Source organism: Oncorhynchus nerka, linkage group LG28, assembly GCF_034236695.1.
Source record: "Oncorhynchus nerka isolate Pitt River linkage group LG28, Oner_Uvic_2.0, whole genome shotgun sequence".
Lineage (NCBI taxonomy): Eukaryota > Metazoa > Chordata > Actinopteri > Salmoniformes > Salmonidae > Oncorhynchus > Oncorhynchus nerka.
Genome location: NC_088423.1, coordinates 50,692,855 through 50,720,840, shown reverse-complemented (window position 1 = coordinate 50,720,840; position 27,986 = coordinate 50,692,855). Strand labels below are relative to the sequence as shown.

The 27,986-nt window shown below is 41.7% G+C and overlaps 2 protein-coding genes across 3 annotated transcripts; one reads left to right on the top strand and one right to left on the bottom strand.

Annotated features, from left to right (window-relative positions):
- The first annotated feature begins 97 nt into the window (after positions 1-97).
- dennd10 (DENN domain containing 10) lies at positions 98-16,520 on the top strand. Its single transcript, XM_029640947.2, has 11 exons — positions 98-197; positions 330-378; positions 8,715-8,784; positions 9,023-9,219; positions 9,325-9,404; positions 9,502-9,650; positions 9,795-9,906; positions 12,176-12,276; positions 12,657-12,764; positions 12,928-13,022; positions 13,252-16,520. Exons 3-11 carry the CDS (start codon positions 8,739-8,741, stop codon positions 13,417-13,419), a joined length of 1,056 nt encoding a protein of 351 aa, XP_029496807.1. The 5' UTR covers positions 98-197; positions 330-378; positions 8,715-8,738; the 3' UTR covers positions 13,420-16,520.
- On the bottom strand, positions 15,597-27,259 carry sfxn4 (sideroflexin 4). Of its 2 annotated transcripts, none has more exons than XM_029640941.2 (14): positions 27,098-27,259; positions 26,463-26,528; positions 23,627-23,689; positions 23,505-23,534; positions 21,933-21,987; positions 21,492-21,517; positions 21,242-21,295; positions 19,904-19,966; positions 19,729-19,797; positions 19,321-19,411; positions 17,418-17,533; positions 17,242-17,327; positions 16,875-16,992; positions 15,597-16,781 (listed from the first exon to the last, which is right to left on the bottom strand). In XM_029640941.2, exons 3-14 carry the CDS (start codon positions 23,642-23,644, stop codon positions 16,704-16,706), a joined length of 804 nt encoding a protein of 267 aa, XP_029496801.1. In that variant the 5' UTR covers positions 23,645-23,689; positions 26,463-26,528; positions 27,098-27,259; the 3' UTR covers positions 15,597-16,703. The 2 variants fall into 2 exon arrangements, with proteins under 2 accessions (XP_029496801.1, XP_029496800.1); XM_029640940.2 differs by lacking the exon at positions 27,098-27,259 and adding an exon at positions 26,657-26,863.
- Positions 27,260-27,986: the final 727 nt, after the last annotated feature.

Genomic DNA, 27,986 nt, shown 5'->3' with positions numbered 1-27,986 from the left:
GATAAGAGGAATTAACTCTTCTAATATAGTATTTCTATAGTGATGATACAGTAATACCGCCAACACAGCAGGTGGCACCAAAGAGATTAATCATAAACGACGAAAAAGTCTGCATTTGTGCTTGTGTATTTCTTTTTTATGCTCCAAAAAAAAGTCAGTGTAAAAAAAGACAGACCTTTTCAGGCTTTTCTTCAAAGGTAATTTTACCATCTCTACTTCTATTCGTAAAGCAACCGTAGAAGATCCAATATCAGGAAGTAGGAATATAATTTGATAGACTTTGCTTTTTGAAAGCGTCAATGTTAGCTAATTATTTATTAATGTTCTAGATTTGCTCATTCTGCACGATCATAATTGCAGATCTGGACCATATACACGGTAATTGTACTTTCATTACCTTTGTTTCCTTGTACTGTAGCTATAGTTACGCACATAAGTGTATTCTGCAAACTGTAGCTACATAACTTCTCCTAATTTCAAATGTTATGACAATCGAAGTTAATTGTAGCTAATCATTCATTGTGGCTGGTTTATGTAGGTATAACCTTAGCTGGGTTTGTCAACTCCACATATTGGTGGAGTGATTGTTAGGTTGCCACGACTATCAGTCGGTATGAGGGAAAAGACCAGTGTGTTGTGAACAACATTAGCGTGGGCGACAAGAGTGGAATAGGTTGTTCGCCTTCAAAATAAAGGTTCCGAATTGAAACTGATGCAAAAGGTTGCAAATCGTGAAAACATGACACAATTGCACTAGATAAGGCTAAACAACGTTGGAATGTTATATAAATTCAACAAAAGACAATTAGCTAGTTCATTTGACAAAGTAAAGTAAAAAATCAGTTGAAATCACACTGTGGATGTATTTGAATTCAGAATTGCATTGGGGGCATACTTACAATACCAGTCAAAACTTTGGACACCTACTCATTCAAGGATTATTCTTTATTTATACTGTTTTATACATTGTAGACTAATAGTGAAGACATCAAAACTATGAAATAACACACATGGAATCATGTAGTAACCAAAAAAGTATTTAAACACATATTTTAGATTCGATAAAGTAGCCCCCCTTTTGCCTTTGCATATTCTTGGCATTCTCACAACCAGCTTCACCTGCAATGCTTTTCCAACAGTATTGAAGGAGTTTTCACATATGCTGAGCACTTGTTGGCTGCTTTTCTTTCACTCTGCAGTCCAACTAATCCCAAACCATCTCAATTGGTTTGAGGTCGAGTGATTGTGGAGGCCAGGTCATCTGATGCAGCATTCCATCACCCTCTGACTTGGTCAAATAGCCATTACACAGCCTGGAGGTGTGTTGGGTCGTCCTGTTGAAAAACAAATGATAATCCCACTAAGTGAAAACCAGATGAGATTGTGTATTGCTGCAGAATTCTGTGGTAGCCATGCTGGTTGGCACGATGGCACCGAAAAATAGGGCAGCTCTGCTTTTAGCTCCTAAGCAACATTGCAGTATTTTGCTTTTGTGTGTTATTTCTTACATTATTAGTCCATATGTTTTTTTGTGTTATTACATACATCCGGAAATAACTTTTGGATATCAGAGCGGCGGTAACTCACCTGCATTACGACTTTCTCGAATTGGATGCTTTGTTCGTACCCCCCAGGGCAATTTAACTGATTCCAGAGGCTGATCCAAAACACCGCCGGCGGAAAGAGGTATTCGGAGTGGACTCCTAGTCCGACTCAGGAGGCGCGCACACCATCCACCGCTTCGGAGTATATTACTTATGTTCAGTTTCCGGATAATAAAGTAGACAAGCTTAGGGCGAGAAGGGATTGTAACATACTCTGTTTCACGGAAACATGGCTCTCTCGGGATATACTGTCTTCGTCCCTACAGCCAGCTGGGTTCTCAGTATATCGCACAGACAGGAATAAAGAACTCTCTGGGAAGAAGAAAGGCATATGTATCATGATTAACCACTCATGGTGTGATTGTGATAACATACAGAAACTCTTGTCCTTTTGTTCACCCGACGTAGAATATTTTACAATCAAATGCCGACCGTATTACCTCCCAAGAGAATTCTCTTTGGTTATAGTCACAGCCATGCATATTCCCCCTCAAGCCGATACACAGATGGCCCTCAAAGAACTTCACTGAACTTTATGCAAACTGGAAACCAAATACAATTGAAGTCGTAAGTTTACATACACCTTAGCCAAATACATTTAAACTCAGTTTTTCACAATTCCTGAATTTAATCATAGTAGAAATTCCCTGTCTTAGGTCAGTTAGGATCACCACTTTATTTTAAGAATGTGAAATGTCATAATAATAGTGAAGAGAATTATTTATATCAGCTTTTATTTCTTTCATTACATTCCCAGTGGGTCAGAAGATTACATACACTCAATTAAATTGTTTAACTTGGGTCAAACATTTCAGGTAGTCTTCCACAAGCTTCTCACAATAAGTTGGGTGAATTCTGGCCCATTCCTCCTGACAGAGCTGGTGTAACTGAGTCAGGTTTATAGGCCTCCTTGCTCGCATACACCTTTTCAGTTCTGCCCACACATTTTCTATGGAATTGAGGTCAGGGCTTTGTGATGACCACTCCAATACGTTGACTTTGTCCTTAAGCCATTTTGACACAACTTTGGAAGTATGCTTGGTCATTGTCCATTTAGAAGACACATTTTGCAACCAAGCTTGAACTTCCTGACGGATGTCTTGAGCTGTTGCTTCAATATATCCACATACATTTCCTTCCTCATGATGCCATCTATCTTGTGAAGTGCACCAGTCCCTCCTGCAGCAAAGCACCCCCACAACATGATGCTGCCACCCCCGTGGTTCACGGTTAGGGTGGTGTTCTTCGGCTTGCAAGCCTCACCCTTTTTCCTACAAACATGATGATGGTCATTATGACCAAACAGTTTTATTTTTGTTTCACCAAACCAGAGGACATTTTTCCAAAAAGTACAATCTTTATCCCCATGTGCAGTTGCAAACCATAGTCTTGCTTTTTTTTATGGCAGTTTTGGAGCAGTGGCTTCTTCCTTGCTGAGTGGCCTTTCAGGTTATGTTGATATAGGACTCGTTTTACTGTGGATATAGATACTTTTGTACCTTTTTCCTCCAGCATCTCCACAAGGTCCTTTGCTGTTGTTCTGAGATTGATTTGCACTTTTCGCACCAAAGTACGTTCATCTCTAGGAGACAGAACGTGTCTCCTTCCTGAGCGGTATGACGGCTGTGTGGTCCCATGGTGTTTATACTTGCGTACTATTGTTTGCACAGATGAACGTGGTACCTTCAGGCATTTGGAAATTGCTCCCAAGGATGAACCATTCTTGTGGTAGATCTACAATTTTTTTCTGAGGTCTTGTCTATTTTCTTTTGATTTTCCCATGATGTCAAGCAGAGGGAATGAGTTTGAAGGTAGGCCTTGAAATACATCCACAGGTACAACTCCAATTGACTCAAATGATGTCAATTAGACTATCAGAATCTTCTAAAACGGGTTTTAATGATTCAATGTAAGTGTATGTAAACTTCCGACTTCAACTGTATCTCTATAGTAGGCAAAAGTACTCTGGTGAGCCAGACTGGGAATCTTCTTAATCCTATTAATCGTACTCCCTCCTTTCTTATACTGCTGTGGGGAGACCAGTCTAAATCTCTTCGGGTACTCATTGACTCTGGGGCAGATGAGAGTTTTATGAATGTTACTCTAGTTTCTGAATGAGGTATTCCCACTCAACTTCTCTCTGTTCCCATGGATGCTAGAGCACTGGACTGACGCTCCATTGGTAGAGTTACCCACAGCACTGTTCCTGTTAATTGACGGGTTTCAGGAAATCACAGTGAGGCAATACAGCTGCTCCTCATTGAGTCTCCCCATGTTCCAGTTTTTGGGGGATTTTCTTGGTTTAAGAAACACAACCCCATTATTGATTTAGACCACAAGTTCAAGCCTGGGTTGGAGTCCGTTTTGCCATTCCCATTGCCTCAAAGCAGCGCAGACCTCCCCGAGAGAGCCTCCTCGGGGCTTGAGTCAAGTCTCGGATTTCTCTACCGTCCCCAGAGAGTACCACGACATCCTGGAGGTTTTCAGCAAGGCACGGGCTACTTCTCTTCCCCGACTCCACCCTAAGTGTATGTATACTTCCGACTTCAACTTTATCCTGAGGCCGTATTTATTGTAGCTGGGGATTTTAACAAAGCAAATTTGAGGAAAACGCTTGCGAAATTTTACCAACACTGACCGCAGCACTTGCTACTCAGCTTTTCAAAATGCCTACAAGGCCATCCCCTGCCCTCCTGTTGGAAAATTTGATCATGACTCCATATAGCTCCTCCCTTCCTATAGGCATTAATTCAAACAGGAAGTACCTGTGCTATTGACTATTCAACACTGGTCTGACCAATCAGAATCCACACTTTAAGATTGTTTTGACCACGCGGACTGGGATATGTATTCCGGGTAGCTCTGAGAATAACATCGACAGATACGGTGACTGAGTTTATCAGAAAGTGTATAGGAGATGTTGTACCCACTGTGAATTTTAAAACCTACCGTAACCAGAAACCGTGGATAGATGACAGCATTCACGCAAAACTGAAAGTGCAAACCACCGCATTTAACCATGGCAAGGTGACTGGGAATTTGGACAAATACAATCAACCAGGCAAAACATCAGTATAGAGACAAAGTGGAGTCACAATTCAACGGCTCAGATACGAGACGTATGCGACAGGCTCTACAGACAATCATGGACTACAAAGGGAAACCAGCTACGTCGCGGACACCGACGTCTTGCTTCCGGACAAGCCAAACACCTTCACCCGCTTTGAAGATAACACAGTGCAACTGACGCGACTCGCTACCAAGGACTGTGGGCTCTCCTTCTCCATGGTCGACGTGAGTAAGACATTTAAGCATGTTAACCCTCGCGAGGCTGCCAGCCCAGACGGCATCCTTAGCCGTGTCCTCAGAGCATGAGCAGACCAGCTGGCTGGAGTGTTTACGGACATATTCAATCTCTCCTTATCCCAGTCTGCTGTCCCCACTTGGTTCAAGATGTCCATCATTGTTCCTGTACCCAAGAAAGCAAAGGTAACTGAACTAATTGACTATCGCCCCGTAGCACTCACTTCCGTCATCATGAAGTGCTTTGAGAAGCTAGTTAAGGATCATATCACCTCTACCTTACCTTTCCTGACACCCTAGACACACTTCAATTTGCTTACCACCCCAATAGATCCACAGATGATGCAGTCGCCATCGCACTGCACACTGCCCTATCCCATCTGGACAAGAGGAATACTTATGTAAGAATGCTGTTCATTGACTATAGCTCAGCATTACACCCCATAGTACCCTCCAAGCTCATCATTAAGCTCGGCGCCCTGGGTCTGAACCCCGCCCTGTGCAACTGGGTCCTGGACTTCCTGACGTGCCGCCCCCAGGTGGTGAAGGTAGGAAACAAGACTTCCACTTCGCTGATCCTTAACACAGGGGCCCCACAACGGTGTGTGCTCAGCCCCCTCCTGTACTCCCTGTTCACACATGACTGCGTGGCCACGCACACCTTCAAGTTAATCATCAAGTTTGCAGACGACACAACAGTAGTAGTCATTGTTGGTAATCAGGGCAAGACAGCCTACAGAGAGGAGGTGAAGGCTCTGGGAGTGTGGTGCCAGGAAAATAACCTCACTCAATATCGACAAAACAAAGTAGCTGATCGTGGACTTCAGGAAACAGTAGAGGGAGCACGCCCCTATCCACATTGACAGGACCCAGTGGAGCAGGTGCAAAGCTTCCAAGTTCCTTGGCGCACACATCACTGACGATCTGAAATGGTTCACCCACACAGACCGTGTGGTGAAGAAGGCGCAACAGCGCCTCTTCAACCTCAGGAGGCTGAAGAAATTTGGCTTGGCACCTAAAACCCTCACAAACCTTTACAGATGCACAATCCAGTGCATCCTGTCATCCTGCATCCTGTATCACCTCCTGGTACAGCAAATGCACCGCCCGCAATCCCAGGGCTCTGCAGAGGGTGGTACGGTCTGCAGCAGCGCCTCTTCAACCTCAGGAGGCTGAAGAAATTCGGCTTGTCACCAAAAGCACTCACAAACTTCTACAGATGTACAATCGAGAGCATCCTGGCGGGCTGTATCACCGCCTGGTACGGCAACTGCTCCGCCCTCAACCGTAAGGCTCTCCAGAGGGTAGTGAGGTCTGCACAACGCATCACTGGGGGCAAACTACGTGCCCTCCAGGACACCTATAGCACCCTAGGTCACAGGAAGGCCAAAAAGATCATCAAGGACAACAATCACCTGAGCCACTGCCTGTTCATCCACTATCATCCAGGTGAGGTCAGTACAGGTGCATCAAAGCTGGGACCAAGAGACTAAAATACAGCTTATATCTCAAGGCCATCTGACTGTTAAATAGCCATCACTAGGCGGCTTCCACCCGGTGACGTAACCCTGCACCTTTGAGGCTGCTGCCCCATATACATAGACTTGAAATCACTGGCCACTTTAATGTTTTACATATTTTTGCTTTACTCATCTCATATGTACATACTGTATTCTATTCTACTGTATTTAGTCTATGCCACTCTGACATTGCTCATCCTAATATTTATATATTCCTTAATTCCGTTATTTTAATTTTAGGTTGTGTGTATTGTTAGATATTACTGTGACACTGTTGGAGCTAGAAACACAAGCATTTCACTACACACGTAATAACATCTGTTAAACAAGTGTATTTGACAAATAACATTTGATGTGTGCCTTTAATTTAAATAAATCACAAACCGTGTCACCAGCAAAGCACCCCCACACCATCACACCTCCTCCATGCTTCAAGTTGGGAACCACACATGCAGAGATCATCCGTTCCCCTATTCTGCGTCTCACAAACCAAAAATCTCACATTTGGACCCATCAGACCAAAGGACAGATTTCCACCGGTCTAATGTCCATTGCTCGTGTTTCTTGGCTCAAGCAAGTCCATTTCCTATTGGTGCCCTTTAGTAGTGGTTTCTTTGTAGCAGTTCGACCATGAAGGCCTGATTCACGCTCCCCTGAGCAGTTGATGTTGAGATGTGTCGGTTACTTGAACTATTTGAAGCATTTATTTGGGCTGCAATTTCTGAGGCTGGTAACTCTAATGAACTTATCCTCTGCAGCAGAGGTAACTCTGGTTCTTCCCTTCGTGTGGCGGTCCACATGAGAGCCAGTTTCATCATAGCGCTTGATGGTTTTTGCGACTGCACTTGAAGAACCTTTCAAAGTTCTTGAAATTTTCCAGATTGACAGACCTTCGTGTGTTAAAGTAATAATGGATTGTAATTTCTCTTTGTTTATTTGAGCTGTTCTTGCCATAACATGGACTTGGTCTTTTACCAAATATGGCTATCTTCTGTATACCACCCCTACCATGTCACAACACAACTGATTGGCTCAAACTCATTAAGAAGGAAAGAAATTCCACAAATGAACTTTTAAGAAGGCACACCTGTTAATTGAAATGCATTCTTGGTGAGTACCTCATGAAGCCGGTTGAGAGAATGCAGAACGACAGATTTTATTTCCTTCGTCTGCTTGGGAATTCGATCCAGCAAACTTTTGGTTACTGCCCAATGCTCCTAACCACCAGGCTACCTGCCTCCCCATATAATTATGCTCCCAATGCATGTCTCAATTCAAATACATCCACTGTGTGATTGACTGATTTGTACTTTTTGGGGTAAAATTAACAAATTGTCTTTTGCTTAATTTACATAACAGCATTGCAATTTTAGCATAATCTGGTCCAATTGTGGCATGATGCCACTATTTTTATCCGTTTCAATGGGGAACTTTTATTATAGTCAAACTGCTGATTCCACTGTTGGGCATGCTAATGTTGAGGAGTGGAGGAAAAACTCATAGTATAATCTCTTAATTTGATATAGTTAATGAAAATGTTTTATCAGAGCTTTTGCTCTCTTTCTTGTTCATCGGATGTAAAAATCTCTTAATCTGCCGTTGGCGAACATACATAACCCCCAAGGTTGCTGTTAGATCTGGTTCATTCTCATATTAAATCACATACCATGAATGGTTTCTCATTAGCTGGGAATGTTCCTGAAATGTCCGATACAACATACTTTGGTGAGCTTGTTATCAATAGTAACCGCAAAACACCAGTCTCAACGTCAACAGTGAAGAGGCGATTCCAGGATGCTGGCCTTCTAGGCAGAGTTGCAAAGAAAAAGCCATATCTCAGACTGGCCAACAAAAATATTAAGATGGTCAAAAGAACACAGACACTGGACAAAGGAACTCTGCCTGGAAGGCCAGAATCCAAGAGTCGCCTCTTCACTGTTGACGTTGAGACTGGTGTTTTGCGGGTACTATTTAATGAAGCTGCCAGTTGAGGACTTGTGAGGCGTCGGTTTCTCAAACTAGACACTAATGTACTTGTCCTCTTGTGCCCCGGGGCCTCCCACTCTACTTTCTATTCTGGTTAGAGACAGTTTGCGCTGTTCACCTGATTCAGAATATACTGTACCACCTTCATAGTCATGGCATGCTTGGTTCAATAGCTATTGACTAGAGAAAGCCGAATATCCAATATAAAACCAATATTACTTCGGCCTGCTTGTTTGGTGAAAGTGTTGCTTCCTTGTCCTAAGACGAGCTATCATGAGTCCCTAATTGTCAACTCCCACAGTTTATGACTGAATTGTAATGGGAGATGGCGGCACCAGAAACTCAGCTCATGCTAAGCATTGGATTAATTGGTAAGGCAAGACACCGAATATCATTCCCTTGTTGTAATTGTGTTATCCTGCTGGTTGATGCATGCTAAGTGTTCTCCTGTTTGGCTTTGACTGTCACCACATGATATCAATGTGATCAAGTATTTGACTTCCTGTAAATCTTGAGAACAGTTCAATTTAAATATATATTGGTAATATTTGTAATAATGAGTTGTGATAGTAATATGACATAGTATACTCCCATTCTTCCCCCGCACAGAGAAAGACGTGAATGCAGACACCTTGTGGGTGTGGTGCTATCCCTCAGTCAGTGCTGAGCTCCGGGAGGTACTGCTCAGTAAGTGCTGTCTCACACAGGACAGCCAGGGCCTGAACACCTTTGTGTTCGGCCAGTTCTGCCGTACCTGGTACTACATATCCACTGTAGAGGTACAGGAACCCACCGCCCTAAAGAAGGTACAGTTAGTTTAGAAATTCTCCATTCATTGAAAAAAACTTTAAGGTGTTGAAGGCCTAATGATTATAAGTTCTATTATATTGCTCATATTTCTCTCTCTTTAGGTCACACATTTTTCATTAGTTGTCACAGCAAAGGACTTCAACCCTGAGAAGTATGCAGCATTCAGTCGAGTACTATGCAGGTACAACATACTGCACTAATGCATCCCCAATGCCAAGTGTCTGCTTATTTAATACTTCCCCAAAAATGTATTTCTTCATGTGTATTTTATCATTCAGAATGTACATCAAACATGGGAGCCCAGTGAAAATGGTGGAGGGTTACATTGCAGTCCTCACCAAAGGCATCTGCCAGAGTGATGAGAATGGCTCCTTTCTCATCAAGGACTACGATGTCAGGAAGGCCTACTTAGCAGGCTCAGTGAAAGGTAAAACGTGTACTTAAAACAGTTATCACAGTATAAGGAAATGATTGTTGATACAAGGTGCTTGACACTGTCAAGATTTCTTAATGGCATGCAAAGAAGCTGATTGCCAGGATTAGGTAGACTATCTTGTGATTACTGTTTCAGATGTGGTGTCCCAGTTTGGGATGGAGACCATCATCCTGTACACAGCCCTTATGCTAAAGAAGAGGATTGTGGTCCATCACCCTCGGATTGAAGCACTGTTGGAGTTCACAAGGTGACTAAGGCAAATGAGAAAATGCAGTCAAGGTTTGAGCTTTGACAATCATAATTGTTACATTACGGTGGGCCAAAAACGATGGCAATTTAGAATATTCAATATACTTCATTGTATATTGGACAACCATAACATTTTCTGAAAGAACATTATAATTTTGATAGCCTTTAGCCGCACCCTGATTCTACTCCTCCTCTGTTCCGCGGGTGATGTGGAGGTAAACCCAGGCACTGCATGTCCCCAGGCACCCTCATTTGTTGACTTCTGTGATCGAAAAAGCCTTAGTTTCATGCATGTCAACATCAGAAGCCTCCCTAAGTTTGTTTTACTCACTGCTTTAGCACACTCTGCCAACCCTGATGTCCTTGCTGTGTCTGAATCCCGGCTTAGGAAGGCCACCAAAAATTCTGAGATTTCCATACCCAACTATAACATTTTCTGTCAAGATAGAACTGCCAAAGGGGGAGGAGTTGCAGTCTACTGCAGAGATAGCCTGCAAAGTAATGTCATACTTTCCAGGTCCATACCCAAACAGTTCGAACTTCTAATTTAAAAAATTAATCTCTCCAGAAATAAGTCTCTCACTGTTGCCGCCTGCTACCGACCCCCCAGCTGTGCCCTGGACACCATTTGTGAATCGATCGCCCCCCATCTAGCTTCAGAGTTTGTTCTGTTAGGTGACCTAAACTGGGATATGCTTAACACCCCGGCAGTCCTACAATCTAAGCTAGATGCCCTCAATCGCACACAAATCATCAAGGAACCCACGAGGTACAACCCTAAATCTGTAAACAAGGGCTCCCTCATAGACGTTATCCTGACCAACATGCCCTCCAAATACACCTCCGCTGTCTTCAATCCGGATCTCAGCGATCACTGCCTCATTGCCTGTATCCACTATGGGTCCGCAGTCAAACGACCACCCATAATCACTGTCAAACGCTCCCTAAAACACTTCTCCGAGCAGGCCTTTCTAATCGACCTGGCCCGGGTATCCTGGAAGGATATTGACCTCATCCCGTCAGTTGAGGATGCCTGGTCATTCTTTAAAAGTAACTTCCTCACCATCTTAGATAAGCATGCTCCGTTCAAAAAATGCAGAACTAAGAACAGATATAGCCCCTGGTTCACTCCAGACCTGACTGCTCTCAACCAGCACAAAACATTCTGTGGCGGACTGCAATAGCATCGAATAGTCCCCGCGATATGCAACTGTTCAGGGAAGTCAGGAACCAATACACGCAGTCAGTCAGGAAAGCAAAGGCCAGCTTTTTCAAGCAGAAATTTGCATCCTGTAGCTCGAACTCCAAAAAGTTATGGGACACTGTAAAGTCCATGGAAAACAAGAGCACCTCCTCCCAGCTGCCCACTGCACTGAGGCTAGGTAACACGCTCACCACCGATAAATCCATGATAATCGAAAACTTCAACAAGCATTTCTCAACGGCTGGCCATGCCTTCCTCCTGGCTACTCAAACCTTACTAAAGCACCTTATACCACCCACCACTGCGACCTGTATGCTCTAGTCAGCTGGCCCTCGCTACATATTCGTCGCCAGACCCACTGGCTCCAGGTCGTCTACAAGTCCATGCTAGGTAAAGCTCCGCCTTATCTCAGTTCACTGGTCACGATGGCAACACCCACTCGTAGCACACGCTCCAGCAGGTGTATCTCACTGATCATCCCTAAAGCCAACACCTCATTTGGCCGCCTTTCCTTCCAGTTCTCTGCTGCCTGTGACTGGAACGAATTGCAAAAATCGTTGAAGATGGAGACTTTTATCTCCCTCATCAACTTTAAACATCTGCTATCTGAGCAGCTAACCGATCGCTGCAGCTGTACATAGTCCACATAGCCCACCCAATTTACCTACCTCATCCCCATACTGTTTTTATTGATTTACTTTTCTGCTCTTTTGCACACCAGTATCTCTACCTGCACATGACCATCTGATCATTTATCACTCCAGTGTTAATCTGCTAAATTGTAATTATTCGCCTACCTCCTCATGCCTTTTGCACACAATGTATAGACTCTTTTTTTTCTTTCTTTTTTAAAAATCTACTGTGTTATTGACTTGTTTATTGTTTACTCCATGTGTAACTCTGTGTTGCTGTCTGTTCACACTGCTATGCTTTATCTTGGCCAGGTCGCAGTTGTAAATAAGAACTTGTTCTCAACTAGCCTACCTGGTTAAATAAAGGTGAAATAAAAAATAAAATAAAAATTATATTAAATGTATGATTTAATTGTATTCTCCTCCCCCAGAGCTCTTCCAGCTCTGACATGGCACAGGAAAGACTGGTCCATTCTGCACCCTTATGTCCACCTGACTGACAGTGAGCTGGAGAATCTCAGGACATGCACTGGTGAGGATGTCTGGATCATTAGATCCACATTACAACAAACTGATTCAGACTTGGGTGTGTACATTAAACACCAAAGAGAAGAAAATGGACTAAGGGAGGAACTTCCTGGACATGTTCATTTTCTGTTGCAAAACATTTTGAAATGTTTTCCTTTGCATGTCCTAATGAACACAACCCAGATATTGAACCCAACCCATTGTGTCCCAACAGTCAGTTCTTCACTGACAGACACAGGAAGACTCATGCAATAATTGACCTGCATTGAATTCATTTACATGCCTGATGTTCATAAAGAAATATGTTCCTTGGAGATTTTCAACCCAGTGTTCAGTTTGAGTACCCACCATCTGCATTCACCCATATGCTCACTGTCTCTGCAGGATATGTGGCAGGATTTGTTGACCCACAAGTGAGCAACAGACCGGACTTGTTTGATGTGTATGTAAACCTCCCAGATACTGAGATTACCGTATCCCAGAGTGCCAAAGGTGGGTGTCACAATTAGTATATTCTTCCTATGAGTGTAGAAGACAAAGTGAAGAATGATGTTTACATTTTTTTTTAAATGGAGTTTTACCTCATTATTCTCATTATTCCAATGCAAGCATCCACCATTTCTTAAACACTATAACGTCTCTACCACACTACCAGATGCCATGGCTATGGGAAAGTTGCACAAAGACATTGGCCTCGTCATTGTCCAGTCTGCAGAGGATGCTGATAGAACAGATGGGCAGGTTATCAAGGTGAGTTGAAAGCATACATGACATCCTTTCCATTTGTCCATCTGTGCTCAGAGATAATGTTTGGGATGTATATTCAAAGACTTAGTATTTTATACAATTTGAGATTATACATGTAATGAGATGTTATAGAAATGTAATACATAAGTATTCAGGTATTTAGCACAATCGAAAAAAAAAAAAAAAAAAGCTGTCTGTTTGCTATGATGACTGAAATTCAACCTGTTTCCAGGACATTTCCATAAAGACGAGGGAGATCCTTGCTAACCTGGCGTCCTTAGCTGAGGACTGTGAGAACTCTAAAATCACCCTGGAGACCTTAAAGCAGCGTCACTTCCCGCCTGCTACCGAAAACTTCTTGTTCCACTTGGCAGCTGCTGAGCAGCTTCTCAAGATATGACCCTTGACCTCCTACATCATCTGGTGTGAGGTCACTCTGAATATTAGCATGGGTATTCATCTATGTAATTATACATACAGTGCATTCAGAAAGGATTCAGACCCCTTGACTTTTTCCACATTTTGTTACATTACAGCCTTATTCTAAAATGTATCAAATAGTTTATGTATAAAAAAAAAACTGATATCACATTTACATAAGTATTCTGACCCTTTACTCAGTACTTTAGCAGCGATTACAGCCTCGCGTCTTCTTGGGTATGACGCTACAAGCTTGGCACCTGTATTTGGGGAGTTTCTCCCATTCTTCTCTGCAGATACTCTCAAGCTCTGTCAGGTTGGATGGGGAGTGTCACTGCACAGATATTTTCAGGTCTCTTCAGAGATGTTCAATCGGGTTCAAGACCGGGCTCTGACTGGGCCACTCCAGGAAATTCAGAGACTTGTCCCGAAGCCACTTCTGCATTGGCTTGGCTGTGTGCTTAGGGTCATTGTCCTGTTGAAAGGTGAACTTTCACCCTAGTCTGAGGTCCTGCGCGCTCTGGATCAGGTTTTCATCAAGGATCTCTCTGTACTTTGCTCCGTTCATCTTTCCCTTGATCCTGACTTGTCTCACCGTCCCTGCCTCAGAAAAACATCGCCACAGCATGATGCTGCCACCACCATGCTTCACCGTAGGGATGGTACCAGGTTTCCTCCAGACGCGACGCTTTGCATTCAGGCGAAAGAGTTCAATCTTGGTTTCATCAGACCAGAGAATCTTGTTTTTCATGGCCTGAGAGACTGTAGGTGCCTTTTACTCAGGTGGCTTCCATCAGGCGACTCTACCATAAAGGCCTGATTGGTGGAGTGCTGAAGAGCTTGTGGTCCTTCTGGAAGGTTCTCCCATCTCCACAGAGGAACTTTGGAGCTCCCTGAGTGATCATCGGGTTCTTGGTCATCTCACTCCCCTGATTGCTCAGTTTGGCCGGGCGGACAGCACTAGGGAAGAGTCTTGATGGTTCCAAACGTCTTCCCTTTAAGAATAATTGAGGCAACTGTGATCTTGGGGACCTTCAATTCTGCAGACATTCTTTGGTACCCTTTCCCCCAGATCTGTGCCTCAACTAAATTCTGTCTCGGGGGCTCTATGGACAATTCTTTTGACCTCATGCCTTGGTTTATCCTCTGACATGCACTGTCAAATGTGGTACCTTATAGACAGGTGTGTGCCTTACCAAATCATGTCCAATCAATTGAATTTACCACAGATGGACTCCAATCAATTTGTAGAAACATCTCAAGGATGATCAATGGAAACAACAGGATGCACATGAGCTCAATGCCGAGTCTCATAGCAAAGGGTCTGAATACTTATTTACACAAGGTATTTCTGCTTTTTATTACATATACATTTGCAAACATTTAAAAATATATATGTTTTGTCTTTGTGGAGTATTGTGTGTAGACTGAGGAACATTTAACAATTTTAGAATAAAGGCTGTAACATAAAACATGGAAAAAGACAAGGGGTCTGAATACTTTCCAAATGCACTGTTGCAGTAAGAAAGAACCGTGCACGTGCATTCAAAGTTTTGATTTGGTTTGTGGGGACAACAGTAGCCAAAATGCAAAAATGTACTTTTATACTTCACAATTAGTATAATGTGCTGTAGCTACCTGCTATAGCTGTTTGATGTCAATTTCATCAAATTCAGTTGTTGTATGGCAGCTTAGTTTGATGAGTGGCCAAGTTTCATACATTTTGTCCACATATTGATGCATATTGTGGAAGTTGAAACCACAAATATGCCACAGTGGCATTTTAATGGTTAAGGTGAATGGGAAACACTCAGGTGTTATGTATCACACACTATTGCATTCCTGACTCTTAACAATACTAAAAGTCTACTTGTCATTATCTGTGACAGAAAAAAATAATTGATAAACATTTTCTTTATTGTAAAGTATTGTCTTGACAATAATACAATAACAAATACCTAAAATATCGGTGCTATGGGCAATATGTGAAATAGGGCTAATCCATTGAACACTGGCGAGGTACGTGTTTGGTTGTAGTTACTTTGTCTTACTGTTATATGAACATGGTTGTCTTGTTCCCCAGGTGCAGAATGTATTGGCTGGGAATATAAGCACTGCGGTGTCTCAAACTGTCAAATAAATCACGTAGCCCTAGCATTACATAGTTCAGGAATCCAAGTTTATTTTAAGACTTAACAGAATAATTTGAGGTCTCAAGAACCATGATTTATCCTCTTAGATTTCAGAATTAAAGTAAGAGATGCATGGCAAATGAGAAATATGTAGTTTGTCATTTTAAAATCATTTATCTTAACAATGTGTTGTCGATTCTTATTAATGAATAAAGTGCCAAAATGGAACTAATATCTTTGGGTAATGCAATATAAGGAATCACTCATGTTTGGGTGTTGCTCAGACGAGAGGGAGAACAGATAGCATTTTTCTAACCTTGTGTCCTCAGTTTGATAAGCAGGAGACCGATTGCCAAGGGTGGAGGCATAACGGATATGTGTCCTCCCTGGAAAGCTGTCAGCTATTGTTAGTTACTGGAGCAATTTCTTTGGTTTTGTATATGACCATTATGTCAAATGTTGCATACCTATTTGTTACTGTAATATGACATTGTTATTGATATTTTGAAAACAATGTAATTTATTGTTTCACTTCTTGGGCAATTCTACCCTTGTTCTCAAAGGCTCGTCTTTGTGCCCGAATAGATTCAATGAGACACTAACGTTGCGTGCACTACGCATGTCCTCATCTAGGTTTTAGGAGAGATTCAACTAATCTATTTGAAATTTCTGGAATATCCTACTTCTAAAAATACATGTAAGTATCTGTGCTGTCAAGAAAATCCACACTTTAAAAAAATGAAAATGTACATGTCAATTTAACTAAACTAATAGAGTAATATGATTTGCTTTTGTAAGATCAAACTTGTAAACCAAATCACTAAACTTGAAACGTGAACAGCTGTACGAGGAAGGGCATTGTTAAACTCATGATTACAATGAATTTGCAGTGCATTGTTAATTTACATCCACTTACAAGTTGCAGCTATTAAATTCAACTGAATCGAAACATGGACTCTGTCCTTTATCAATTTGTAATTAATTATGACTGAATTCATCATCCTAGTGTATGAAGCAACACTGCATCCCGTGGCCGTAAAGGTTACTTCTCGTGCTGCCCAGTCAGTGAAGTCACACGGACTTGGTCCTCCTGCTCCCACACTGCAGTCTGCAGAGCTTGTTTGCTGGTGCCTCAGAGGCCCCTGTGGTAGAATAGTTCACCACTTACCGCTGCAGTCTCTAATTCTTTTTCCAGCTTTTCCTTTTTGATCTGTAAAGCAGAGAGAATAAAATGTTCAGTTGCAGTATGTTTGGGTTTTGGAAAGCGCACAGTAAATACAGTATTAATGTATCTAAGTCCTACCGTTCCAAGCTGTGGATAGAGACTGAAGGACACTGGGATCATCAGGCCCAGGACGATCGCAGTGCTAATGTGACGTATAGGAGCCACCAGCAGGGGGCTCCTTTGCAGAAACCTTGCCCTGAAATGACAGAAAAAAGATGGGGTCAATTTGTTCATAGCTTTAGGTAAAGAAATCTTCATAGCTTGAAATCAGAAAAACTAAATGTTTGCTGGATTAAAGCACATATTGTATTAGTCATATCATAGGCAATATTAGCAAAGCTGTGTCACCAACTATTTATAAAACAGATTAGCTAACCTTATATACTCAAAGACTTTAACAGGTCATAGTGGGAAATGCAGGCCCAGCACAAGACGAATGACTTACTTTTGCAAGAGGAAAATAAGAAGATTAGGAACAGCAGCTGTAGTGCCTAACAGAGCAGCCCTGGAGAGAGCAGTCTCCCTCACAGCCTAACCAGGAAACATGGCAGCGATCATTATATTAAAAAAAGAGCCTGCTGATGCCTTTTTATTTTACTTCACAAACTTTTTCCCGCTCACCTTTGCTCCAGCTGCCTGAGAGATTCCAACAGAATTCCCATTGGAATCAAACACCTGGATTCCATTCTCAGACTCCTCACTTCTGACAATGACCACATTGAAATAGGCCAGGGAGGCTATGGGATAAAGCACAGAACTGAGAAAAGGAACACCACCCTATCCATAAATGTGGATAAGGGCTTCAGAAACAAACACCCTTTGATCAATAAATCTATCAACAAGTACTTTGTTCCTAAGACACAATCCGTATTACACTGGGGCACTGATTCCGGATAGAAATGGTAACAACGTTCATCTAAAATTGGGATTGTGATCATTCTTTGTAACGGTACCCTGATGTCCCAGATTTTTTTACATTTCACCTTTATTTAACCAGGTAGGCCAGTTGAGAACAAGTTCTCATTTACAACTGACCTGGTCAAGATAAAGCAAAGCAGTGTGACACATACAACGCATGGAATAAACAAACAAACAGTCAATAACAATAGAAAAGTCTATATACAATGTGTGCAAATGAGGTAAGGGAATAAATAGGCCATAGTGGCAAAATAATGACAGTTTAGCAATTAAACACCGGAGTGATAGATGTGCAGAAGATGAAAGTGCAAGTAGAGATACTGGGGTGCATAGGAGCAAAGAAATAAATAACATAATGGGGATGAGGTAGTTGGATGAGCTTTGTACAGGGGCAGTGATCTGTGAGCTGCTCTGACAGCTGGTGCTTAAAGTTAGAGAGGGAGATATGGGTCTCCAGCTTCAGTGATTTTTGCAAATCATTCCAGTCGTTGGCAGCAGAGAACTGGAAGGAAAGGCAGCCAAAATGAGGAATAGGCTTTGGGGGTGACCAGTGAAATATACCTGCTGGGGCACATGCTACAGGTGGGTGCTGCTATGGTGACCAGTGAGCTGAGATAAGGCGGTGCTTTACCTAGCAAAGACTTGTAGATGACCCAGGGCCAGTGGGTTTGGCGACGAACATGAAGCGAAGGCCAGCCAACGAGAGCATACAGGTCGCAGTGGTGGGTAGTATATGGGGCTTTGGTGACAAAACGGATGGCACTGTGCTAGACTGCATCCAATTTGCTGAGTAGAGTGTAGAGAGGCTATTTTGTAAACGACGTCGCCAAAGTCAAGGATCGGTAGGATAGTCAGTTTTATGAGTGAAGGATGCTTTGTTGCGAAATAGGAAGCCGATTCTAGATTGGAGATGCTTAATGTGTGTATGGAAGGAGAGTTCACAATCTGACCAGACACCTAGGTATTTGTAGTTGTCCAGAAATTCTAAGTCAGAACCGTCCAGACTAGTGATGCTGGACGGGGCGGGCAGCGATCGGTTGAAGAGCATTCATTTAGTTTAACTTGCATTTAAGAGCAGTTGGAGGCCACGGAAGGAGAGTTGTATGGCATTGAAGTTCGTCTGGAGGTTAGTTAACACAGTATCCAAAGAAGGGCCAAAAGTATACAGAATGGTGTCGTCTGCGTAGAGGTGGATCAGAGAATCACCAGCAGCAAGAGCGACATCATTGATGTATACAGAGAAGAGAGTCAGCCCGAAAATTGAACCCTGTGGCACCCCCATAGAGACTGCCAGAGGTCCAGACAACAGGCCCTCCGACTTGACCCACTGAACTCTGCCTGAGAAGTAGTTGGTGAAACAGGCGAGGCAGTCATTTGAGAAACCATTGAGAAACAAAGGCTGTTGAGTCTCCCGATAAGAATGTGGTGATTGACACAGTCGAAAAGCTTGGCCAGGTCGATGAATACGGCTGCACAGTATTGTCTCGTATCGATGGCGGTTATGATATCGTTTAGGACCTTGAGCGTGGCTAAGGTGCACTCAGATCACTTACTTTCAGTGCACATTTCAAGTGAGAAATCGTTTTTTCAAATCCTTAGCACTTACCTGAGAGGGGTATTGGTAATACAGACCTAAAAAACATCTGGACAGCTGGGCTGCTCAAGCTAAGTCGTTGTATGACTATTTGAGGAATTGCCTGAAACACAGGTAAAGTCAAACCTGGTGTCATCTTGATGATCAAACATGCTCTGACAGCCATCATCTTTTAAAAATGTAACTAGGCAAGTCAGTTAAGAACAAATTATTATTTACAATGACAGTCTAGGAACAGTGGGTTAACTGCCTTGTTCGGGGGAAGAACGACAGATTTTCACCTTGTCAACTCGGGTATTCGATCTAGCAACCTTTCGGTTACTGGTCCAACGCTCTAGCCACTAGGCTACCTGCCGCCCCAATCTACAAGTATGTCATTAACCAAATACATAACATTTTTCCCCCAGTAGTGATACTCACCCCTGCACATGTTGCATATGCAACTGATCCGACAATCAACAGACCCTGCTTCAAAGAGGTCTTAATGCCCTGATGGAGAAAAGACATGATACGCATAGAAAAAGAAAAAGTAGATAACAGAGCAGTGTGGGATGACATAATTGGGCAAAAATAAGGTCATTTCTTTACTATTTACCTTGTCAGAAGATGAGTTTCTGTTTACATGATTGAATCCAGCGCTGTAACTCTGAAGCAAAAACTACAGAAATATTTTTCTTAGTGAACAATATTGAGTACCAGGCAGTGGCGGTCAGTGATGTTTAAGATGAGGGAGGACACATTTTTTTATGAGCATGGCCTTTTTCTATTACAGCATATTGAATGACTGTCAATCATATTCCATTTACCCAGTTCAACATAACGTTGATAGGTTTAGGCTACTACTCATACCCATCATGAGCTTGCAACAACCTAGCCTATGAATGAAAGTTTACAACGTAGGTGCACAGGTTGAGAGAAACATTTGAATAATCAAGGTGACAGACAGTGACACTTTCAAAACTGCCTTGCACACTCTTGCCTGCATCTAGCTGATCTAGGGTGTAATCATTAGTCCAACAGTTGCAAACCAGTTTCTATCAGACAAATTCCGTTTAGCTCCGTTTGCTTCCATTTAAGAAACGTTTTTCAAAAGAATCAGCAGTCCTCTAACAGACTCCCATCCAGAGCGACCCACAGAAGCAACCAAGGTCAACATCCTGCTCAAGGGCACATCGACAGATCTCCCACAAGGTCAAAAAACGGGGACCCGAACCAGCGACCCATCAGCCACCTCCCCAAGTTTCCGACCGCCAGGCCACCAGCCCTCTAAGACCACCCCCCACAGTTCCCCAAGAGCTGCCGCTCAACCATCCGAGAATGAGAGTGTGTGTATGTGTATAAATACTTTTACTAAGACTGACCTGGTCCCTCCAAATTTCCCAACCGTATTGATTCTGTATCCTCACAACAAAATCTGCAGCGCTGCGATGATTGTACGCCCCAAATATTCAACATTTTGTTGGTGGCAAGAATTCTGTACAATAATTTTAGATGCCAAGCAAGAAGTCTTAAATCTTGCAGCTGTTCAACTGTCTTTCTCTCTTTGAGTCAACTACTCACCACATTTTATGCACTACAGTGCCAGCTAGCTGTAGCTTTCAGTACTACATTCATTCTCTGTTCCTTTGATTGTGGACAAAATGTCAGTTCATGCTGCAAGAGCACTGATAGATTGGAGGACGTCCTCCGGAACTTGTCATAATTACTGTGTAAGTCTATGAAAGGGGGTAAGAATCTTAAGCCTCCTAGGTTTTGTTTTGAAGTCAATATACCCAGAGTGCTGTTAAGTCAACTGTAGACTTTCATTGCAAAACAGTATTTCAATAAATTATTTCAGTGAAGAGGATGGTCCTCCCCTTCCTCCTCTGAGGAGCCTCCATTGGTACTTGGTTATGATTATATCAGTTGATGTGATCATCTACAAGTCCCTTACCTGCCAGAATAGAGCCGGTTTGACTCCACTGTGTGGCAAAAAGCTGGCAACAACCTGAAGGAAAATGAAAAGTATGTTAATCAACCACTAGTGTGGTGAATATGAGATATCAATTCATTTGAAATAACCATGAAATTGAAATACACCAGCTGTAATTGCTATGGGAGTTTTAGGGTGATTATTAACATTTTTGTACTAACAATTTAGAGTAAAAAGTGATACACTATGAAATAAAATGTAAAACACTTACCAAAGGGGCTGATATTGGTAAAAATGCTAAAAAATAAATTTAATGAAAATTGCCGTTAAAAGAGATCATGATTTTGTTGCCCTTATTTTCTGTAAAAAGCTTGTCTCTCGACCAGGGCTCTCCAACCCTGTTCCTGGAGAAGTACCATCCTGTAGGTTCACTCCAACCCTAATCTAGCACAGCTGATTCTAATAATTAGCTGGTGGATAAGATGAACCAGGTTAGTTCCAACTGGGGTTGGAGAAAAAAACCTACAAGAGAGTAGCTCTCCAGGAACCAGGCTGGAGACCCTGCTCTAGACAGATGGGCTGCCTCCCACAATGTTACCCATGTTTGTTGCCCTAGTCTGGGATTTCTAAGACAGGCTTGACTAATGTAACAAAGCACAGAGAAAAGAACTAGGCTACGATCAGACATTTCACTTGATTAATTAGACAGTACCTTGAGGACGGAAAACAGCTGGAAGTATAGCACCAGTACCAGCATGAACAGAAGACTGCAGAAACAGAGATATCAAAACGTTGGAAGATATCAAAATAAATGCCATAATCAAGCCATAATGTACACTACCGTTCAAAAGTTTGGGGTCACGTAGAAATCACATTTTTTGTCCATTAAAATAACATCAAATTGATCAGAAATACAGTGTAGACATTGTTAATGTTGTAAATGACTATTGTAGCTGGAAACAGCAGATTTTTAATGGAATATCTACATAGGCGTACAGAGGCCCATTATCAGCAACCAACACTCCTGTGTTCAAATGGCATGTTGTGTTAGCTAATCCAAGTTTATAATTTTAAAAGGCTAATTGATCATTAGAAAACCCTTCTACAATTATGTTAGCATAGCTGATTAAAGAAGCAATACAACTGGCCTTTAGACAAGTTGAGTATCTGGAGCCTCAGCATTTGTGGGTTCGATTACAGGCTCAAAATAGCCAGAAACAGTTTTTTTTCCTGAAACTCGTCAGTCTATTCTTGTTCTGAGAAATGAAGGCTATTCCATGTGAGAAATTGCCAAGAAACAGAAGAACGGGTACAACTTCTAGGCAGAGTTGCAAAGATAAAGCATTATCTCAGACTGGCCAATAAAAAGAAAAGATTAAGATGGGCAAAAGAACAGACACTGGACAGAGGAACTCTGCCTAAAAGGCCAGCATCCCGGAATCGGATCTTCACTGTGGACGTTGAGACGGGTGTTTTGCGGATACTATTTAATGAAGCTGCCAGTTGAGGACTTGTGAGGCGTCTGTTTCTCAAACTAGACACTAATGTACTTGTCCTCTTGCTCAGTTGTGCACCGGGGCCTCCCACTCTTTCTATTCTGGTTAGAAACAGTTTGCGCTGTTCTGTGAAGGGAGTAGTACACAGCGTTGTACGATATCTTCAGTTTCTTGGCGATTTCACGCATGGATTAGCCTTCATTTCTCAGAACAAGCATAGACTGATGAGTTTCATAAGAAAATTATTTGTTTCTGGCCACTTTGAGCCTGTAATCGAACCCACAAATGCTGAGGCTCCAGATACTCAAATTGTCTAAAGGCGGACAGTTTTATTGCTTCTTTAATCAGAACAGTTTTCAGCTATGCTAACATAATTGTAGAAGGGTTTTCTAATGATCAATTAGCCTTTTAAAATTATAAACTTGGATTAGCTAACACAACATGCCATTGGAACACAGGAGTGATGGTTGCTGATAATGGGCCTCTGTCGACCAACGTAGATATTCCAGTATTATTATATATATATATTTTTTTAAATCAGCCGTTTCCAGCTACAAGTCATTTACAACAATGTCTACACTGTGTGTCTGATCAATTTGATGTTATTTTAAATGGACAAAAAAAGGTTATTTCAAAAACAAGGACATTTCAAATGTGACCCCAAACCTTTGAAAGGTAGTGTATAATGTTATAATTTTTCAATTCGCTCTGATGATAGACAGTTTGTTTCTGTACAAGCCAGATTTAGTACAGGTTGTAGACTTAGCTGGTTGTAGTATCTCACTTACAAGAGAAAGTACCCATGCTGCATCTCCAGCCTAGAGGAAACAGAACTTGATTTAAAATGTGTCAAATGAAAACATTTGCCATGATGATAGAAAAACTTACCTTGTGAGCAATTTTAGCCTACCTTTTCATCTTGCACCATTCTCTCCACACTTCCAATGAGTGAGTGGGCATTTTTGATTTCAGCCTGAGAAAAATAAAAACCTCATTTTAATATACATTTTTCACCTTTGTGAGCTACAATTCATGGTGCTTGAAATCCGGAGGCTCCGTAAGGAGGGTTAACACAATTGCAGAGCCTCCAGAGGCCAAATCAAACTCTGTACCACATCGCTGTGTGCCTCCCAAATTTTGTAACAATGTGGAGGGCTCCGTATACCTCTGCATTGACATGGTTGGTTGACGGTAGGTGAGGACGGGAGGTCCTGTATAAACAAACTCACTTCCTTTACAACAGCTCTGCTCTGCAAAGCGCAAGAAGCAGGAATTCTCTGACTTCTACACTCCAGACTCTACTATGGCCAATACCAAAGAGCTGTCAAAGGACACCAGAAACAAAATTGTAGACCTGCACCAGGCTGGGAAGACTGAATCTGCAATAGGTAAGCAGCTTGGTTTGAAGAAATCAACTGTGGGAGCAATTATTAATTACTAATAATTGCTCCCACAGTGGTTACCTATTGCAGATTCAGTCTTCCCAGCCTGGTGCAGGTCTACAATTTTGTTTCGGGTGTCCTTTGACAGCTCTTTGGTCTTGGCCATAGTGGAGTTTGGAGTGTGACTCTTTGAGGTTGTGGACAGGTGTCTTTTATACTGATAACAAGTTCAAACATGTGCCATTAATACAGGTAACGAGTGGAGGACAGAGGAGCCTCTTAAAGAAGAAGTTACAGGTCTGTGAGAGCCAGAAATCTTGCTTGTTTGTAGATGACCAAATACTTATTTTCCACCATAATTTGCAACTAAATTCATGAAAAATCCTACAATGTGATTTTCTGGATTTTCTTTTCTCATTTTGTCTGTCATAGTTGAAGTGTACCTATGATGAAAATTACAGGCCTCTCATCTTTTTAAGTGGGAGAACTTGCACAATTGGTGGCTGACTAAATACTTTTTTGCCCTACTGTATATATGACAATTACAACAACTGAATGAACACTTATTTTAACTTAATAGTATATAACATAAATAAAATCAATTTAGTCTCAAATAAATTATGAAACATGTTCAATTTGGTTTAAATAATGTAAAAACAGTGTTGGAGAACTAAAAGTGCAATATGTGCCATGTAAAAAAAGCTAACGTTTATGTTCCTTGCTCAGAACATATCAAAGCTGGTGGTTCCTTATAACATGAGTCTTCAATATTCCCAGTTAAGAAGTTTTAGGTTGTAGTTATTATAGGACTATTTCTCTATATACCATTTGTATTTCATATACCTTTGACTACTGGATGTTCTTATAGGCACAATAGTATTGCCAGCCTAGTCTCGGGAGTTGATAGGCTTGAAGTCATAAACAGCGCTGTGTTTCAAGCATTGCGAAGAGCTGCTGGCAAGGAGGAAAATGCAGTTTGAATAAATGCTTACGAGCCTGCTGCTGCCTACCACCGCTCTATCAAAAATCAAATCATAGAATTAATAATAACATCTCCTATACAGTTTCCAGGGTTAGAGTAGTGCAGAAGTTGTCATATGCTGAGGCAGTGAAGAAAGTAGAGTAAGATAGGTCAATGGGGAGGGATCCTGAGAGGAGTGGTGTGAGTAGTACACCTGTACCACTACAAAGGGATAGGCCAACAAGTGATATATTTTTCAGTAAGATCGGATTTTTATCATTTATAGCAATGGTTATCAACTGTACTGCAGGGATGGAATGCAAGTCGCAGAAAATTGATGTTGTGGTGGCTGCTGCAGAGAGGTATTTGGGTGTACGAGACTTGACATCAGAAGAGTTACAGGGTGTGTTAAGTGGTGATATTCCATCCTTTCAGGTTGTTGGCATGAGGTAAGAATAAATATATTTAAATAGTGGAGTGGTGTAGTGGTGTTTTTGATTTTTTTGTGAGTGTGTGTTAGATGGTAGAGTATTTGTTGGTTTATTTTTTCAAGCAAAGTATAAGGGAGTTGTACTCCTGTCTAGTTGGTGGCGGTAATGCAACATATTGGATGCCAACCGCTGTTAAACCTCATTGAAGAAGAAAAAGGCAGCTTGGCTGTCCAAACTTTGGTTATAAAAATATTGCACCTTTTCTTTTTACACCTGCTACTGAAGAGAGAAGAATGCCTTGATCGCGAGGTGACATAGATAGCAGCCGAGGTATCTGAAAATGCATGATCTAAGTGATTGATAGTTGGTATTCAGCCGTCATAAAAGTATGCCTTATTTACTTTGAAGAATCAAACAAAATGTAAAATACACAACTGAAATATTGTATTAAAGTCATGTGGATAGATGGATAAGCAGTAATGGACAGTCACTATCATCATGGGTCTTATTAATTGTTGTACTCTGTGTTGTTATAGCATGCAACCTACATAATGCACTTAATGTTTAAAAAAAAATCTAAACCGAAAACCATTTTTTTTATAATCGAAACGACCTCAAAGCACTAATTGCTCAGCACTACAGATAGCTAATTAGCACAGGTCCTCCCTGTATTATGTAAACAAGCCCTGTAACATCGAAATACGGCCATGTGTGAATCCTAACCCTATAAAAAAAAGTGTGTATCAATTTAACCTTTTGTTTTAGAAAAACGACATCGCTAATATGAAAGATAAGGTCTTTATGCATCCAAATCTGTACAGCAAGAGAAGAGACGCCTTCGTCCAATGACGCGTATGTGTACTGGAACAGAGAGTAGTTCAAATCCAGCTAACGGTTCTCTCCACAATCGAGTCACATGTGGAGTTTACAAAAAATGTAATAATTCATAATTCACATTTCCTGGATACTCACATCAGAGCATAGCAAGGAACTTGGGTCAAGAATATTAAACCAGAGGCGTAGTCGACTGAGGAATGTCTGAAAAATAAATGACATGCATTTAAACACTTCAGATCAACAATCATTCCAAATATGCATTCTGTGGCTTACTACATACAGTATGTTATTAATTGCTCATCTAATACGTTGATGGATGGGATATTCACCTTGCCCTCGTTTTTCCAATAAAGCAAGTTAATATCCATTTGAAAAAGCAAAGACTACCCACAAAGTCACAGTGAATTATTGGTGTATAGGTTACATATTTTGTTTCATTATGTAAAGAAATTTAGAAATAACTCCGTTTGAATTGTACGTGTCTAGGTCAAGTTCTATGTACAATTTACTTCCGGAGTCGATCACATGGCAGGGAGCGTTTGCCATGTTCACGAGAGTCAGCCTGAGCTGGGCAGTGCGCAAATTGGCAAGAACAATGACCAAAATTAAGAAATCTGCAGATAGCGAACCAGTTTATATTACGCCTGCTACGTTATGTTACTGGCTAACAAACTTTCTCTGCAAGATCTATTCCATATATATATATATATATATATATTCATTCCAACGGTATTTTACCTAGCTAGATAAGTTATTATTAGGCAGCCTACCTGCGCAAAACATTTGTATGACGCCCTGAAACACCGCACTGCTGTGGACACCTATTTTAATTGTGTTTGCGGATCGCATCCAACCTAGAGGTGCATACACTGCCACCTACTGTACAAGAGTGTCAGACCGGTCACGTCCTCCCTAGTCTCGCGTTGTCCTACCTCCAAAATCACTTGGTTGTCATGCTTAACTTTGAGGTCTGGATAATTTTTAGAAGCGAGCAACTGCGACCCATTATATGGAGACCGGAGTATGGGCGTGTGCAAAGGAGTGGGCGTTTCTAAAGCGAGCAGGTCATTCTGCTATGCCTAACAATCTCTGCAAGGTCAAACATTGTCCAAGGTACAACAACTCGAGATGAAAATATAATATGTTCACATAACTAAACCAAGATCAAATCAAATTGTATTTGTCACATGTGTCCCATGTGTTATTTTGATATTTTATTTCACCTTTATTTAACCAGGTAGGCCAGTTGAGAACAAGTTCTCATTTACAACTGCGACCTGGCCAAGATAAAGCACAGCAGTTCGACACATACAACAACATAGAGTTACACATGGAATAAACATACAGTCAATAATACAGTAGAAAAAAGAAAAATCTATATTCAGTGAGTGCAAATGAGGTAAGATAGGGGAGGTAAAGGCAATAAATAGGCCATGGTGGCGAAGTAATTACAATATAGCAATTAGACACTGCAATGGTAGATGTGTAGAAGAGTAATGTGCAAGTAGAGATACTGAGGTGCAAAGGAGCAAGATATAAATAAATAAAACAGTATGGGGATGAGGTAGTTGGATGGGCTGTTTACAGATGGGCTATGTACAGGTGCAGTGATCTGTGAGATGCTCTGACAGTTGGTGCTTAAAGCTAGTGAGGGAGATA